The sequence below is a fragment of the Euprymna scolopes genome, chromosome 29 (genome assembly GCF_053919585.1).
Source record: "Euprymna scolopes isolate OS-2025 chromosome 29, ASM5391958v1, whole genome shotgun sequence".
In the NCBI taxonomy this organism is placed as follows: domain Eukaryota; kingdom Metazoa; phylum Mollusca; class Cephalopoda; order Sepiida; family Sepiolidae; genus Euprymna; species Euprymna scolopes.
Genome location: NC_136510.1, coordinates 13,092,709 through 13,112,223, shown reverse-complemented (window position 1 = coordinate 13,112,223; position 19,515 = coordinate 13,092,709). Strand labels below are relative to the sequence as shown.

At 35.7% G+C, this 19,515-nt stretch overlaps 1 protein-coding gene across 1 annotated transcript in view; it reads right to left on the bottom strand.

Moving 5' to 3' along the window:
* The window catches only part of LOC145252488 (vitelline envelope sperm lysin receptor-like), a 34,575-nt gene that overhangs the window by 5,621 nt on the left and 9,439 nt on the right, over positions 1–19,515 (bottom strand). The window contains exons 2-3 of the mRNA XM_080111920.1: positions 11,485–11,691; positions 283–602 (exon numbers count right to left, since the gene is read on the bottom strand). Coding sequence (XP_079968046.1) covers positions 283–602; positions 11,485–11,691 — 527 coding nt within the window. The remainder of the gene's footprint in view (positions 1–282; positions 603–11,484; positions 11,692–19,515) is intronic.

Below are 19,515 nucleotides of genomic sequence, written 5' to 3'. Positions count from 1 at the left end.
CTGAAAAACAACAAAATCCCACCCCTTTACTGCTTAAGTCCCCATATGCCAGAAAACGTTTAATCTATTTTTGAACCAGTTGCTTTTGGAATTACATCCTTTCTCCTCATTTCCCCATCTGTAACAACATGCAGAAATTTAAATGTAATGTAAACAAACTGTAAATTGATGAAGTGGGTATCATCAATTTAGGATCAACACGAATTAATTAAATCATCCAGTATTTTCTGAACAACCCAACAACGCGTAACATTTTTGTGCGCTTTATAATGAGACATTTACCTTTCTATAGACAGTAAGCACATCCAGTCTCTTGCCGTAAATATTTCTTACTTCCAAGTCCATGCTTACGTAAACCTGATCCTTATAGAAATGCTCTATAATCAGCGGAGTTTGAAAGGGGTTGTCGACACGGATGGAAAGAAACGCTTTTGTCGTGTTGTCCTCTTCACATATCATTCTGTAGGAGTTCAAGGTATGCTCTGTGGTCCTTATGATTCTTTGCAAAGACATGTATATTTCAAAGGACTTTCTTTCAGGCAGGTACATCATTTGACAGGATCCATGATCACTTTTAGTCACCGGAATAACAAGAGAAATCTCTGCAAGATAAAGATAAAAAATATCAATCTAAACATAATTTGAATACAAAAAATAGAATAGAGTTACAGCGGTTAGTAATTATTACTTGCCAACTAGACAATGCACTCTTTTATCTGTTTTCTGGTTTGTCAGTGCCTTGGAAACTGCCCGATGATAGATCTCGAGATGGAGTGAAATGTTAGGATGTCTACATTGAAGAATGCACTCTTTTCCGATCTGTCAATGTTGAAAACCATCCGACAGCCATATACTTTCCATAGCTTTCCTTGAAATCATTAACTGAACAATTAGTCATTTAATGGTTTTTATTGGCAAACATATTGACGTCTATGCTTCGTTGTTAGAACGTCACAATTTCCATTGCTGACACAGGAGTCAAAATACTTAACTCATAAATGTAACCCACACACACACACACACACACACACACACACACACGAAAGAAATTCCATTTTGTCCGTAAAATTATGGAACTCACACCCTTGACGTTATTCTCGCGTTGCCCACGCACAGTTTCAACATTTCAAAATACAACGGCTGAGATACAACGCGCGGATCTTTACAAACAGACTTTTCTTACTCCAACTTTACAACATGGGGAAAAAGAAGAAAAGAAAAAAAAAAGAAAGAAAACAACATGCTGAAGATGGAGTATATACCTCTGAAATATATTTATGTTATAAATTTCAAACAAGTAAAATATTTGTTTATTTTCCTAAGATTACGTTGTGATTTGGCTTTCAAGTGCACTTGATGCGTATTTTATTTTATTCAAATTAAATCAACGTTTCTATATGGAATTCACACCCTTGACGATATATATATATATATTTACATGGAGGTCACCACCTATCAAGGCCCAGAAGCCACTCGGGGATAAGGGTTATTGCGTGTACTATTAATGCGATAGTGTCGTAGTAATCGTTAGTATTGGAGATTTGATAAATTGTCTTATTTAAGGGAGCAGTTCATCAGGAATTTGTTTATGTTGGACTATATATATATATATATATATATATATATATATATATATATATATATGTACACACAGTATCGGCCATAATATAAGGAACGGAAAAAAATTACAATTATTCATGTATATTTATAAAATTAGTGCATAGATTTTTCTGAAATACTCAGAATAAAAAATAGAACCAATGTGTAAACTAGTACCAAAAAAAAAAAAATTACGATTCAATATTGAGAAATATTTTAGTTTTAAAATTATATCTGTGGATTTATCCTGGCCAAAAGTGAAGGAACGAAATAGAAAATTTATTTTTAAGAGACTAAACTTTACATAAAAATAGCTAGTTTTTAATATTGGAACTGCTGATAAGCACAACAAAGAAAAATGGCGTCACCGACTCGCAAAACTCTGTCTCTCCAAGAAAAATAATTAATTTTAGACAATTACAAAGAAAAGAAATCAATTTCAACAATTTCTAATATCGTTCGAAGATCAAAAAGTGTTGTTCATCGTGTGATAGCTCGATATAAGAATAAAAATACATTAGAAGCATCCCCTAAAACCGGCAGACCCCCTAAAACGTCTCAAAGAGAAGATAGGATTATGGTAAGGCAGGCTATTAGTGACCGATTCAAATCCACAACATCAATTTCTCGTGATTTTAATGAACAGACTGGGAAAAATATATCTAGAAAAACTGTTTCTCGATGGTTAGCAGCTGCCGGATTGCATGCCAGGGTGCCAGTATCTAAACCCTTGATCTCCAAGAAGAACAAAAATAGCCGTTTGAAGTTTGCCCATGAGCATGTCGTCTGGACTGATGAACAATGGGCTAAGGTTCACTTCAGCGATGAATCCAAGTCCAATTTGTTTGGATCTGATGGAAAGAAGCATGTACGGTGTAAAGCAGGTGAACGATTATCCTCCAAGTGTTAGAAAGACACTTAAATTCGGAGGGGGAAGTGTAATGGTGTGGGGTATGATATCCTCGGAAGGAGTTGGCCTCTAGTTTGAATCTATGGTAGGGTTAATGCGGAGACTTATAAGCAGCTCCTTCAACAACATGTCATTGAGAGCTTACGCCTTTCACCTAATCAGCCAAGCATTTTTATGCAAGATAACGCCCCTTGCCATAAAGCTAAAAAAGTGATAAGTTACCTCGAGGAAGAAGAAATAAGAGTAATGGACTGGCCAGCGCAGAGTCCGGATCTGAATCCGATAGAAAATGTTTGGAAAATGATTGGAGAAAGAGCACAGACGAGGAATCCCCAAAATCAAAATCATTTGTGGGATTGGGAGTGGGAAAAGATAAATCCTGAATTTTGCAAGAAACTAATCCAGTCTTGTGGTCGAAGATGCAGTGAGGTCATAAAGAATAAAGGGATGTTCACTGAATATTGAATGAATTTATTTTTTAAAACATTTGCATTAAAAAAACATAAAGTTTCTATTTCGTTCCTTAACTTTTGGCCAGGATAAATCCACAGATATAATTTAAAACTAAAATATTTCTCAATATTGAATCGTAATTTTATTTTATTTTATTTTTTTTTTTGGTACTAGTTTATACACATTGGTTCTATTTGTTTATTCTGAGTATTTCAGAAAAATCCATTCTCTAATTTTTGAAAAATACATGAATAATTGTAATTTTTTTTCCGTTCCTTATATTATGGCCGATACTCTCTCTCTCTCTCTCTCTCTCTCTCTATATATATATATATATATATATATATATATATATATATATATATATATAAAAGTGACTTTGTTTATCGGTTTGAGGGACGGTCTCTACCAAACTTCTCTGTCAATGTTTGATTTACAGACTTAAAATTTGATATATAGGATACCTGAACCTGTTGAACAAATTCGATTTGGTTTTTAGCTGGTAAAAATAGCTGCTAAGAGGTTAGAATTAAAATTGAACTTGACAGATGTAATCAACTTAAAGTGCTCTTCTATACATGCACAAATATACATTTATAACTTTTACAACGTTATTCTTTTACTTTTTATATGCATTAAGACATAATACAGACAGTAACGAATAAGGTTAAAGAGCTATATGTTTTAGTTTCAATTCTAGCTGATGGAACCGAAGTCATTTTTTTAAATTTTGAAATCACTGCTATATATTGAGTATAATATAATTAATAATCGATAGAGTATTTGCTCTATAATAATAAATATGAAATCTGCATGAATTAAAATATCTAATATTTAAGCATATTTTACAACCGGGCAATACTAAAGGAGGCACTACCATATATTGAGTACAATTAGACCGCTATTGACAAAAAAAAAAATTCTTCGTTTCTTTTTCTCTCTTAGTTTCCCCTCTCTGTCTTGCTCTAAGTAAATCTGACGACCTAGTCCACAAATTCCAAAAATTCATCATGACAAGTTTCAAGAAAAAATACACGATTAAACCCGGTTCTCCAACTTCCAACGTAGACTCCTACTACCATGTCTTCTTCTCCAACATCAGGGGTCTACGTTCTAATCTTCCAGAGGTTGTAACCCAATTACAGGAGACTAAACCAGACCTTTTATTTTTAAGTGAAACTGGCATTGGACAGGCTATTTCCCTAGAAGAGTTCGCAATTAAAGGATACTCTAACTTAACTTCTAAATCTGACCCCCAAGATCGCCATGGGCATGGAATTTGTGCCTATATAAGGGATAACTTTCCATGTGGTAGGGACATCTCCCGGGAAGATCCTAACTTACCCTATATGTGCTTCCGGGTTGCTTTAGCTCACACTACAGCATTTATATTTACTCTCTATCGCCCCCATAACAGCGGAGTTACTATCTTTCAAAGCATATCTAAGAAAATTGACCAAGTCTTATCTGCTTATCCTTCAGCTAACATTCACGTATGTGGTGACTTCAATGTTCACAACGTCGAATGGTTGACCCACTCTAACAAGACCGATGATGAGGGAAGGTTCTGTCATGATTTCTCCATTGCCTATGACCTCACTCAGATTGTTCAGGAACCCACCCATGTGCCCGACAATGATGGCCAGTATGCGAGCCTACTAGACCTTTTTCTCACAACTTGCCCTGAACTATGTTCAGTTTCTGTTCTGTCGCCTCTTGGCTCTTCCGACCACTCTGTTGTATCAATTAAGATAAAAATGAAATGTAATAAGTCCCCAGACGTACCTCTCCATCGTACAGTATATCGATACACTAAGGCTGACTGGGATAACTTCCGTACATTTATATCTGATCTACCTCTGCATTCCATGTTTAAAAAGGATGTGTCCTCTATAGTATTAGACCTGACAGAATGGTTAATTGTAGGTATTGACCGTTTCATACCCTCGAAAAAGTTTCAGCAAAAACCTAACAGCCAGCCGTGGTTCTCTCCAGAATGTGCTGCTGCCATTGCGCACAGAAATCACTTTTTCCACTGTTTCCAACGTAATAGATGTATGAAAACTAAAGCCGCTTTCAGGACTGCCAGCAATCATTGTAAGAAAGTAATAAAGAATGCAAGAGAGTTGTATGCTCTATCTGTTAAGTCCAAAGTAGCTGAGCAGCGGCTTGGTTCCCACCAGTTTTGGCAAATAGCAAACAGAATCCTGAACAGAAGCGTGTGCTCCATCCCAACTATTATCAATGGACCTGAGGTAATCTCGTCAGCATCAGACAAAGCCAAACTCTTTGTCAAGAACTTCGCAGCTAATTCTACCCTTTGCGATCAAGGCTGCCAACCCCCAATATTTCCTCCTGTATCAGAAAACATGCTATGTGATATACGTATATCTGTACGTGATGTTGCCAAGCTAATCAAAAACCTTGATTCCAGTAAATCAACTAGCCCTGATGGTATTCCAATTATAGTACTCAAAAAACTTCAACCTGAACTAGCGCCCATACTTACAAAACTGTTTAAACGTTGTCTTAAGGAGAATAGTTTCCCATCTCCCTGGAAAATTTCATCAGTATGCCCTGTATTTAAGAATTCAGGTGATCGCTCATCCCCCTCTCAGTACAGGCCAATAAGTCTCCTGTGCGTCATGAGTAAGTTGCTGGAATCTGTATTAAATACAGAAGTAATCAACCATCTCAAGAAAAATAACCTTCTTAGTGACACTCAATATGGTTTCCGTTCTGCTAGATCTACAGCAGATGTGCTTACAGTTATATCTCATAGGATTAGCAAATCTCTCGACGGAGGCAACCTTTCTAGGGCAATTGCTCTTGACATATCTAAGGCCTTTGATAGGGTATGGCATAAAGGTTTACTTCATAAGATCTCTAGCTATGGTATTGCTGGAAATGTCTTCTCAATTATTAAATCATTTCTTTCTGATAGGTTCATAAGAGTAGTAGTTGAGGGGCAAAAATCAGAAGCTCACAGTATTAATGCCGGTGTCCCTCAGGGGTCCATCCTGGGCCCAACTCTTTTCCTGATCTACATTAATGATCTTCCAAATCACATCCTTACATCATTTGTAGACATCTATGCTGACGACACTACCATTTATGGTACCACATCTAAGACAGTAAACGACCAAGTTCTCTCCAATTCTCTCTCCTCTGATCTTGAGCACGTAGTACAATGGGGTAAAGAATGGCTGGTTACTTTTAATGCATCTAAAACCAAGCTTCTCTCTTTACATCATCAACATTCTGATCCACATCTGACATCAATTGAAATGAATGGCTCTCGTCTTCAGGAGGCCTCAAGTTTTGACAAACTTCTTGGCTTGACCATTACTCCTGATCTTAAATGGAACACGTACATCAAATCTGTTGCCAAGGCCGCTGGAAAAATGGTGGGATTTTTCTATCGATCCGGTAGATATCTCACTGCTGATGCTATTCTCTATCTATATAAGAGCCAGGTACGTCCAAGGATGGAATACTGTTGCCACATCTGGGCAGGAGCTGCTAGAAAGGACTTGGCCTGCCTTGATAGAGTTCAAAATAGACTTCGTAGCCTCGTAGGAGATGTCCTTTTCTCTTCCTTACAACCTTTATCTCACAGAAGAGATGTTGCGAGTTTGTCTCTGATGTATCGTTATTTTCATGGAAAGTGTTCGAATGAGCTTCAATCTATGGTCTCCCCTCACCAAACTTTCACAAGAAACACGCGTCTAGCTGTAAACACTATCAATAATTCCCCCCACTCTTTATCTGTGCCTAAACCTAAACGTAGATTCCATGAACAAAGCTTTTTTCTTAGAACTGCACGCCTGTGGAATTGTCTTCCGTTTTCCTGCTTTCCGGCTGACTACAATATGGTTGTCTTCAAGTCTAACGTAAATAAGTTCTTGATGAGCCGTTCCATATAAGTTATCAACTTTACCAAATTTTCATTACTAATGATTACTATAATGTCCAATTTCTACTGTACACTCTTTAACCCTTATCCTTGAGTGGCCTCTTGGCCTTGATAATGTGGTGACACCTATGTAAAAAAAAAAAAAAAAACTTGTCGAAGACTCCTGATGACAGAAATGGTTGGAGGAACGAATCAAGAGATTTCAAGAAGATGGGTATGCAGAAAATTTAATGAGATTCCGTAGCCTAATTGGTAATGGTGCCGAAACAAAATACTGTACAGGGTGGAACGATAAAATTGTCCCCTTAAAGAAAACAACACTACAGCTCCATTTTAAAACTTTTATTGAAAAAATCAAATCAGATGACTTGATTGTGTAGTAGAGTTAACATCTATTCAATGTAGCCGCCTTCAGCCTCAATCACCACCCAGATAGGGATCTGGAACTTGGAGCATATCTTTTCCACGAATGCAAGCAGGAGTTCAACAAATACTCGGCAAATGGCGGCGATCAGGCTGGGAGGTCATGTTGTTGATGTTCTCGATGCATGGCCAAACGAAGTCGTCCAGTGGGTTCAGGTTGGGGGAGAAGTGGGGGGGGACAGTGAAAGAAGGGTACAAAGTTGCAGTATTCTTTCTGAAATCAAGCCTGGGTCTCTTTGGACTTGTGGTCTGGTGCCGATTCCGCTGCCACACACAGGGTCTGCCAGTGGCTACCTGGTTTGCACCAGGGGACCACCACACTCTTCAGCACATCTATATACACTTTGGTGTTGACTTTAAAGCTGACTTTGAAGAAGTGAGGTGCCATGATATGGCCCTCATTTGAAACCACACCAAAGACCATAACCGTCGCCGAAAACTTTGTTTTCATCAATCTGGACTCGTCCCTGTTATTTGTGGCAATCCAGTGTTGCATTTTGAGGGTGCTGGCAATGGTCCTGTTGTCATAACTTGGATTGGTAAAGAGCATGAGTTGTACAGCGACACATCTTCAATCTCACTTGTTTAATATTGTGCCACTTTCAGACATGATAAAAGGCTCCTATTGCTCTTGGGATTGGTACACAACTGACCAATTAGTAGATGGTTTGCAACAAAAAAAGAAAACCGGTTTTTATCAAATGGAAATGGAATCATGTCGTCTTTTCTAGCGCACCAATTTTAACGTTCCACCCTGTAATTGTGATCATGGTCTCGGATCTAGCCAAAAGTATATATATATATATATATATATATATATATATATATATATATATATATATATATATATATATATATACTTGTTTATTGTTATATAAACATGCTCACATCCCGCTGCTACAAATAGCCACTTGTTTCAATCAAACAACAGATATCATCAGGCAGCGACTTGACAATTCAAAAGTTCAATGAATAATGGATTTTTATTTTAGGTAGGAACTCTTTAGAAGTTGGAGTTAAAAAACATACGTCTACCATTATCTGTTGTTTGATTGAAACAAGTGGCTATTTGTAGCAGCGGGATGTGAGCATGTTTATATAACAATAAACAAGTATTATCAGCTCTTTTTATTGAGCACTATCTAACAACCTCGTTGAATTCATTAGTCCATTACTTTTGAATATAAAAAAAACCCGAGTATATATATATATATATATATATATACTTCAGAATAAAATAGAATACAGTTTGGATCATTTTACAACACTGCTATCAAAACCATTCACTTTGGATTTTACCATGCAATTTGGATGTGAATTTTTATATCCTTTTCATTAACTTCCTTTACTTTATGACATTTAAATACTTAAACAACTTTTAATTGTGATTTTCCATGTCTTACTGACTTTAGCAAATAATGTGTAAACCATTATAATTATTTGCTAATATTTTCTCCTCTGAAAAGATGATAGACATCGAAATCCTATAGGATAAGGAGTTATAATATTTCCAATGTATTCTTTAACTTTGACTTTGACATATAGATGTTTGAGGTCCAGGTTTTGGACCTGTTCATCATTCCAAGGGAAAAATTTCCTAGACAACTTTGTGGCATGCGTGGCACAGACACCCAGGAATTTGCACTTCCATTTAGGAGGATGGACAATATAAACTCGGCAGCAATCTCCAGTGGGCGTCAAGTCTGCTTTTGAATGCGTTACCGTTTGTGCTTATACAACTACATCTGGGAGATCATTCCATGTGTTGACAACCCTACATCTAGCCTACAGTGTTTTTTTACGATTTTGAGGCTGTTCCCCCTGGTTGCGCTGTTTTTGGCGATCTGAAAAGACGGCTTTCTTGTATCATAGATCCCATCGATCATCTCACCATGATTTCTCCGATGCTCAAGAGTGGGCAGTCTCAGGGTTCTCAATCTTTCAGAATATGGCTTGTCCTTCAGTGATGCCAGCAGCTTGGTTGCTCGGCGCTGTACGTCTTCCAGATCACTGCATAAGGTCTTATGGTGCGGCTGCCAGACAGAGTGGCAATACTCCAAGATAGGACGCACACGGCTCTTGCAGAGTTGCACAAAGACTGTATTCGAGAGGAAGTCAAAAGTGCGGTGAATAACCCCGACAACTTTATTTGCTTTTGCGATGGATTTAGCTACATGTTCCTTGGAACTCAATTTGTTGTCGTAGACGCCTAGGCCTTTCTCATGATCATGCTCTTCCAAGCGAGTTGTCTTTCAATGTGTATTTAGCCTCTGATCTCCTGTTCCCTAGTTTCAGGACGCTGCATTTCTGTGGGTGAAAACGGAGCAATCAGTCCTGTGACCAGTTCTGCAAGTTATCTAGGTCAGTCTGTAGGCTGGCTATAGCTCCTTGGATGTCACTACGTGTGAACAACTTTGTGTCATCTGCAAACAGCTTCATTTCACTTTGGCAGAGTTTGGGTAGGTCGTTTATGTAGATGACGAATAACATTGGGCCAATGACATTTCCCTGTGGTATCCCGCTCGTTACTGGTGCTGGTCTTGATTTTGCTCTGTTTACTACTACACACTGTTGCCTAGCATTTAGGAATGCCTGAATCCAGTTGAGGACTTTGCCCTGGATGCCATATGACTCAATCTTTGTCAGGAGGCGACGGTGATGTGCGGAATCGAAGACCTTCATGAAGTCCATGTAGACGATGTCAATACTTCCTCCTGCATCGAGAGTTTCTGTCCAAGTATCCATAACATCCAGAAGCTGAGTAGTACAGGACCTTCCCTGTACAAAGTCATGTTGCTCTGTGCTAATGTGGTTTTCTCTTAAATGCCTTATAACTTCTTCCCTGACGAGTTTTTCCATCACCTTACAGAGTATGCATGTGAGACTGATTGGTCTGTAGTTACTCGTTTGTAGTCGGCTTCCTTTCTTGAAGACAGGGGGGGGAGAGTGTTGCCTTTCTCCAGTCCTGTGGTACTTGTCCCTCTAGCAGAGATTTACGAAAAAGCAGTGATACTTTGTCTTACATAGATTAATAAAAATCTTTTGATTTGAAATTCAAACATTTCACGTCATAAATTTTTAAATTCATTGAATGACTAAAATTTAAATTCATTGAATGACTAAAATTTTATATATGTATATATATATATATATATATATATATATATATATATATACATTAAACATTTGAATAGTATTGAGCACAGTGCCATTATTATTAATTGGTGAGTTATTTTTTTGTTTGTTATAATTTCAACATACATTATTAAAGTAGAAAAAGATGAAGAGAAACTAAAATATACTTCAAAAATATTTTTTTTCCATAACTATAATTCAATGTTTTGAAAAAAAAAAAAAAAATTTAGACAAAAGGGGTAAATAAGTGGTAGGGTAGAGAAAAAACTCTATTAAGACGTCTTTCAGTCGACACTTTTCAAAATAAACGTCGGCAATGGGGGAAGAGCAACATCGTTTAAATAAAGGTGATCAAAAGACCATAAATTATTAGCGGGGGCAGACAAAGATAAATGTTTAATAATATTTGTACCCATAAAAATCTTTTTAAATATATATATATATATATATATATATATATATATATATATATATATAAATCCAAAAACAGCTGCTATCACAGTTCTTTAATGGAGCTAGATATAGTAAGTGTCTTTTAGCTGAAATTCAAAACCATACTGCAAATACAGTTATTATTGTTCTTGTTCTTGAACCATTTTCATACACTACAAAAGTAAAGAAAATGTAACGTTTTTGGTTGCATTAGTGGTGTCAAAGGACTCGATTCAAATTATGTATCAACACCTCTGTTCAGTCTCAGGGAAGGTAGGGGCAGTTGCACATGTAATTGTGAGGCAAGGGTTGCGCAATCTCCAACCACACCTCCCCTGAATCGATGCTGTTTGAGTCCAGTGACAAGGCGAAGTCTAGGACGATTGGAAACAATGCTGAGATAAGCAGAGAGCACATACAGCACCTGGAAGTCCCAAATGGTCGCCCGTTTAGTCCTGACCAGGTTCAACATTGCTTAACCGGTTATCCAATGGGAACTGATGTGTCAACGTGATTATGTAAAGTAATGTATTTATGCTGCGTAAAAGCATTATTTTCTCCAATAAAACATGCTGTAAAACAGACAACTCGAAACAAAATTGAAAACGCTACTCACCATTTTCCTCCATCATATAAGTATAGTTATCATTTCTACAATAGAGTTTCACTTTCAGCTGAACGTCTGACAAGACTGATATCTTTGCCATGCCCTCGTCTCGCAAATGCGAGCAATCTATGTTTGCATCGAGAATCACATCATCTGAATGGCATGCGACTTTGACAAATACAATACTCAAAAGTCCACAGAGAACTGGCAGAAAATCTGAAAGTAAAGCAGAAAAGTTTGAGCTGTTATTATACAAAATGCAGTTTAAGTTTAAGATTATTAATTAGTAAAGTACCTCCAAAATACTAATATATATTATGTTTATTTCTATGTTTATTTATGCTTATTACTCGTATAACCTTATTTAAGTGCAGTTATCTCACTAATGCCCTGCAGTTCTTTAATAAGATATTTATATAGTTAGATCAAAGGAATATATTACATTTTACATCATCAAATATTCCTAATAACAATTGCCATCTTATTTCTACCTGCGATACTTTTAGTGAACTTATCTCTTTTCGCCAGCAATTAAATTAAGAACCTTACGTGAATGACAATTAAGTTAGCTTGTGTGAATTTTGGCAAGGGTCACACTGAGTACGTGATAATGATCTGTAAAAGAGAATCATCCCAGGGTTGAATGAAAGATGAGAGATGTATAGTTGAGGCAGGGGGTAACAGGTCAAACAAAAGACAAAACAGGAGTTGAACGATGACGAATACCATCATGTTTTTGGAATAGAGAGAAAACTAAAATTTTCAAATCAATCTCCCTATGGAAGTTGTACGAACGAGACATGACCAATAATGTAGAAAACTTGATAATCTAAGTGAATGTTGCTTCGATGTCTCTGTCTGTGTGTGTCATTCATTTCAGTTCAGTTAGAAAGTTGAATAGTAAACAATTTGCTAAGCGAACATTAGTCTCTCTCCTGAATTATTTATTTCTAAAGAAAACATTGAAGAAAACTCCCAGCGAATATCTCCTTGTATACTCTTTATTCATAATAGAAACTTATTTCTATGGCAACCACTAGAAGAAACAGCGACGATGAAAAGAAGTCTTGGCATCAGGTAAGCATGTATAGACATCTCACATGTATGTACAGAGAACCTCTTTATTTTGTTATTAGAAATATTGCAGGTTACGTAATATTAGCTAAGATAACATTCGTCGCTCTGTCCTGAGTCTTTTCTCTTCAAATAAAACGTTGACGAAAACCTGATGAGTGTAAAGTTGAGACAAGGGACAGAAGTTAACACTGTAGACAAAACAGAGAGATGATGAAGAATTATCCCACCTTTTCATCTGAAGAAAAATTTTAAGGTTTTCAAATCATTGTCTCAGTGGAAGCTGTGTGAACGAGCCTCCACCAATAAGGTAGAGAACTGATAATCTCAGCAAATGTTATCAATGCCTGTCCATGTGCATTGTAGCTCCAAAGGTAACTTTTCAGTGTCTAAAATCAAAGTGCATAAACTCCTTTCTGTGCACCAAATTTGTGCAAGCCTGAATTAATAAAAGCAACCTTGTTTGGAACCAATCAGAGAACTTTCTGAATTTATTTAAAATGGTCTTTCTGGGAGCCACCTAGACCCTTTAAAAAGCCAGATTTTCTTTCAGTAAATAGTTGAGGCCAAAAAATTCACACACGTCTCCAATTAAGCGCCACAATCCTCAACTTATGTAATCATACACTGTCACTCGTATGTTCACACTTACAAAACATAACACACACACACACACACACACACACACACACACGCACATACATGCACACGCACACATACACACTGACTACTTGAATCCCTCAGTGTCGTCTGCTCATTTAAAATAACTTATCAATTTAAATATTCCCAACCTTTCTCACTGAACTTCTTTTCTAATATGAAATCAAATGAACATTGACTCTTATAAACAACTTTCAATGAATTATAATTTATATAAATCAGCAAAAACGTTTTAATTACAATTTCCTGACTGCTTGTTTTTACTATTCTATGTTTTTTCTATAGCTGTAAACTTCCATTTTAAATATGTATAAAATATCTCTTTTGCAAATATGTGCATTCTGAACTCATCATTTTGTTTTGTTAATCATATGATGCCTCTCGCTTTTCTCACATGTTCGGCCATTTTACAGATTTCGTTGCAATAACCCTTATCCCTGAGTGGCTTCCGGGCCTTGATAAGTGGTGATCACTGTGTAAAAAAAAAAAAAAAAAAAAAAAAAAACCCTAAAAAAAACTTTTTCACTGAAAATATTTCTCTGAATCCAGCTGATCCCAAAATACTTCTCCCATTCCAAAACACTTAAAATAATACCCTAAAGTGTCACTCATTTCGTTAAGTTAGAATGTTAAGATTAAGAAGTAAATAACTAGACAAGATGACATTAATCATCTCTCCTGAGTAAATTATCTTAAAAAAAAATCATATATGAAAACCCTCAGCAAACATCTCCTTGTGTTACTTTATTTATGAAAAGAAGAAAATACCTGCACCTATAAACACCTACATGAAAGACTTTTACTTTATTATTTAAAATTCACGGAAATGACATGGTCTAATTAATACTCCTACGTATGTAACATGCTGAGTCTCAAGTGGTTATGATATGATATTGTTTGGGACCATGATGTCAGTGATTTGTGAGCGTTGGCAGCTAAGTCACAGTCGTGAGTGATCAATAATATTCATCTTATTGTGTTTTGATGATATGTAGGATCACTTTGGTGATCATCTTATCAGTAGGATATGTGATCTTTAATAGGTTTCACACGGACCTTAACCACCAAAATTTTTATCTGTGAGGGGGCCATCTCAAAGATAATGTTTATCAAAACAGTCACCAGACTATTCCTGCATTGATAGTGTTAAAATAAAAACTGTTGGAAATTCGTGATTAAAACTTGGTGGGCAGGTCAGCCATAGACCAAAATATATTTGTATGAAAAATAGTTGCAAAAAGGTTTGTAAATTTTATTAACGATACCATGGATAGTGATGTTGTTATTCATGATTGAGAATTTTATTAACGATTATAACGTGCCATAGTGGACATCATTGTCATCATCATCAGCAGCAGCTGTCTGTCATATTTTGACGATGACATGGAGTACATAACACCTGTGGCATAAATGTGAGATCAACCCAATCATTCTTTCAAAAGTCCCACTACAACTGACACATATATAGGCCACCTCAGTAGATGGGGATACTGATTCCAGTTTGCGCAATCTCTTGTCTATCTACAACTTTACATTAAAAAAATAATTTTTTTACTGGTTTTTCATCCCAAACAAGGCACAGTGCTACTTGGATGTAAGGGGTTACTAGTTGGTACGAAATTTGCAGGGATACTATGTGGGGAGTTGAGCATATCAGTGCAGTCAGGGAAGCAGGGACCTGGGAGAGAATTCCAAAGTCTAGCAGTTTGAGTGAAGAAACTATCAGAGTAGAAAGCTTTCCGGCATCTAGGGATCTCTACAATGTAAGGGTGGGATTTTGCTATCAGTCGGATTAGTCGGGAGTATTTACATCGAATGGATACAAGCGATTGGAATTCGTCGGAGCACTTTCCATTAAAATACTTGTAAAATAGGCACAGTGATGCAACATTTTATCAATGAAACAGAGGTTGAAGTTGGGTCGACATTGTAGGAGTGAGAGATGCACCATTCCAAATGTGACAACAATACTCCATACATGGGCGAATGGTGGCCTTGTAGAGGTACAGGATACTTTCAGGTGTAAATAACTTTCTAGCATGGTAGAGAGAGAGCCTGCCTTCGATGCATTTGTTTCAATTCATGTTCCTTGTGAATGTTAAGCCGAGGAGTTTGAAAGAAGTACTTTCAGGTAATGTATCATTATCCATAGCTCTCACTGGTTGAGAAGGTTTCTTGTAATTATTAAAGGGAACAAGCTTAGTCTTGGTAGCACTGAATGTCACCATCTATTTTTGACTCCAATTCCACTACAGATTGGAGGTCTTCCTCTAAGGTCCCAGCCATTTCCTTAGATATGTGTTCATTTGTTTTCCCCTCGTGTCTGTTATAGAGTGGTGTGTCATCAGCAAATATATTCATCTCAGAAACAATTTTCTCAGGAAGGTCATTTATGAATATCAGGAATAACAAAGGTCTAAGGATCTACTCCTAAGTCCCACCTGCATTTATGTCATGTTGTTTTAGCATGTAACCATCGAGGACAACCTGGATTTTTCTTATATTTAAGAAGGATTTGATTATGTTTAGTATTTTTCTAGTAATACAATATGATTTAATTTTCATGAGAAGACCATCGTGTCAAGCCCTGTCAAAGATATATAAAGAGCTACTGCCCTAACACACCCTACCTTATTCAGTGCATGGTATATACATTCAGATATTAAAGTTAGGGTATCTGCAGTAGGACGGGCTTGCCTCAATCTATACCGTTAGTCGGAAAGAAGTTTAGCATCTATAAGGTGGTTAATTAGTGCTTGATTAATTAAGTACTCCAAGATTTTGGTGAAGAGAGGGGGGGAGGCTAATGGGACAATAGTTTTGTGGGCCAGTTCTTCAAAACTGGGCATCCCTATCTTTTCCATGACTTGGAAATTTGATACGTGATCTTTTCACGAGATGTTCATTAGTTGGTGGAGATGCCTCTGCTGTACCTTTTGAAGCCTCTGAAGAGGTTCCGAACTGTACAGAAGTGTTAGAATTACAATCTGCAAACTTTTATCTTGCTTTTCAAATGGATTCCTCCCTAGTCCTACAGATAACTTCTTAGTTTTCTGAATGCTGAAGCTGCAGATTGAATTATTTTCGATATTTCCATATGTATAGTTCCGTTGTTGGGGATGGTATTGCCCAAGTTAGGTGAACTTGTCCTCTTAAGTCAACATGGTGCCTTTTAGGAAAACTTTGAAGATTCAACTTAATGTTATGGTTTTCTTGGATTAGAACTTCCGTTTTCTTTTGAATCGTTTTGATGCTTCAGTTGATTTTGCAAGTCATGAGCACCGAATCGTCTGCAAAGAGAAGCTTGCATATCAGTTGTTTCTGTGTCTTATTTTTAGCTTTCAGTCACCTGACCTTGAAAAAGTCTCAGTCACGCCGTTGTTTGAGAGTAAAGATCATCAAATTCTTCTGGCATGCTTGCGGGAACTGAAGTAAGGAAAATACTGAATAGTGCATAAAATACTCACTTCAGTTGTAAGTTATATTTTTCTGGAGGTTGAAGGTTCAATCCTAAGTACGGGTAACATTCAAAATACAATTCCAAATTACTTGGGACTTCTGCTCGGTCATGGCTGATGGAACAAGAGCATGCTACCCCAGTGGATTAAATAAAGGGTTCTATTCGAAATTCTGTGCAGATTTCCGAGTTAGACAGAAAGATTCTCGAGTTTGATAGGATAAACCTGAAGAGGGTTGAAGGTTACCTTGACTGAAACGTTGTGCAAATAATACTCAAGATGAGAACAGTAACAGTCTGAAAAATCCAAATAATACGAATGATATATAAATATTCAATACTTATTTATGCTTTCTCTAATATCAGATGTGAAATGTATGATTTATAAAAAGAGAAAATGCCAAGAGGTAAAGGTTTCTATCATTTACTGAACAGGAATTACAATGGATCTTCCTGACCTTAACCTTGATGGACTGTCTGTTTGCATTTGGTGGATTTAAGGTCAAGTTCAATATTATTAACAGAAGAGCACAAGGAACACATTTAATAAATTTATTAAAGCTTAAAGAAAATATCCCTCAGGAAAATTGTTTAAAGTGGTCTGCAGAAATAAAGCTCCATCGTATGCAGCACAGGTGCCATAGAATAGAGCCGGTGTCTATCTTTTATAACAACTAGCAGGGCTACCCGGCATTGCCCAGGGCAAAAATGTAACATATTTCTAGTAAAACTTTTTATCTCTCTACCTGTCTTTATCCATCTCTCTATCTTTCTCTCGTTTTCCCCTTCTCTCTTCCAATCCCCTCTTTCTTCTTCATTCCTCTCTAGTTGGACATACACGGACTCTTTTATATAATAGATTCCTCGGGGAATGAGCTGGTATTTTATTTCAAAATTTGTACATAATAGCACTAAAAAATACAAACCTCTGATGAAACCTGGACCAGTTAATCCTCAGAGGATGAATAATTTTTTTCTAAATTTTAGATATTATTCATCCAGGGCAATGCCAGTAAAGAAAATACCAACTTTGTGGTGATTTGTTTAATAGTTTTCTTTTTGTTTTACTTTTAACTGGACATACAAACATACACACAGACAAGTGCTCTTAACATTATAGATATTAAAAAAATCAGTTGCAGTTTGATAGCTTCAAAAAATGACCCATATTTGAACTGAAATTGTAAAGTTTTGACTTCTGAGAAAAAACAAACATGAGTCCAAAGAAGAAAACAAATTCTTACCTGTCATAAACAGACATCCTCTGAAGCTTTGATAGTCAATTTATTTAGTCAACTAAAAATCACTATAATTTCATTTGACTTAGGCATTATGCTCTGCTTGCGTTTTGGAAGATAGGGGAAAGAGGTCAAGGGTCAATCCTTTGACAACAAAAACTGGTTATGTTCATAAATTCAGTATGCAAAGTTAAGATACCAGAAGTGGATTCGGTTTACTTAAATGTGGAATGGCAGTCAGTAAACATAAAATGAAATACGAAACCATATGGAAATAATTTATTTTAAAAGATATTTTAGTTTTAAGATTTCTTGTGCTATTGTGAAACAATGAAAAATTAAAAAAACTTTTATTTTTTAGATTTTTATAAGTAAAGTTTTTTTTTATTTTAACACCTGTGTTATCACAAAAATAACAAAAACAATGAAAAATAAAAAAACTTTTATTTTTTGGATTTTTATAAGTAAAGTTTTTTTTTTTATTTTAACACTTGTGTTATCACAAAAATAACAAAAACAATGAGAATTTTTATTATTTACATTACTATAAATGGTGTCTTTTTGAAATAATATATTTATGTCTTTCACAAGTTTTATCACAAAATTTTATCATAAATAATTTATGAAAGTTTTTTTTATCAACACTTCTTGTGTTATCAAAAAAAAAAAAAACAACATTTTAAACATTTGTATAAAAAAGTTTTTTTAAATGAATAAATGGAATTTGGTCATAAATAATGTATTACTTTTTTAAAATAAAATATCTATATATAAATATATTTTAAATATTAAAAAAATATTTATAAAAATATAAAAAATAAAAGTTTAATAATTTTTTTTTATTGTTTCATGATAAAACAAGAAGTGGTTCCATATGGTTTCGTATTTCGTTTCATATTAACTGACGTCCATTCCATATTTAGGTAAACCGAGTCTACTTCTGGCATCTTAACTTTGCATACATAATTTTTGGACATAATCCCAAAACTTGTGAGAATAATATCCAATATGCAAACAGTATTCTGAATAAGTCAAATTAATACACATTATCCTCGTCTATTTTTTGCTGCTGCTTGTAGCATTGCTGCTACACTTTTAGTTTTTTATTCAACAATATTTTTTATAACATAAATTGCTCAAATAATTATCACAGAATGTCAAGTATTTATTCAAAGTTGAATTTTATACAAAGATAAAAATTTAATATAAATTTAAAAAAATTTTTAGATGAGGATTGTTTATTCGTATTATTTGGGTCCATCAGACTACTGTTCTCATCTTGAGTGTGATTTTCACAACATTTCGATCGATGTAACCTCCGACCTTCTTCAGGTGTATCTTGTCAAACTCAGAAAAGTTTTTGCTGAACTTGGGAATTTTAATGGAATTTTGAACGGAACCCTTTATTTACTTCATGGGAGGTAGCATGCTCTTGTTCTATCAGCCATGATTGGATAGAGGTCTTAAGTAATTTGCAATTGTATTTTTCAGTCGCCCACACTGAGAATTGAACCTTCAACTTTCAGGAGAATATCACTTTTACATTTGATTTTTCCAAGTACTCTAACCATCATGGACCCAGGGTTTCCGTTCAAAATTCTGTCCAAATTC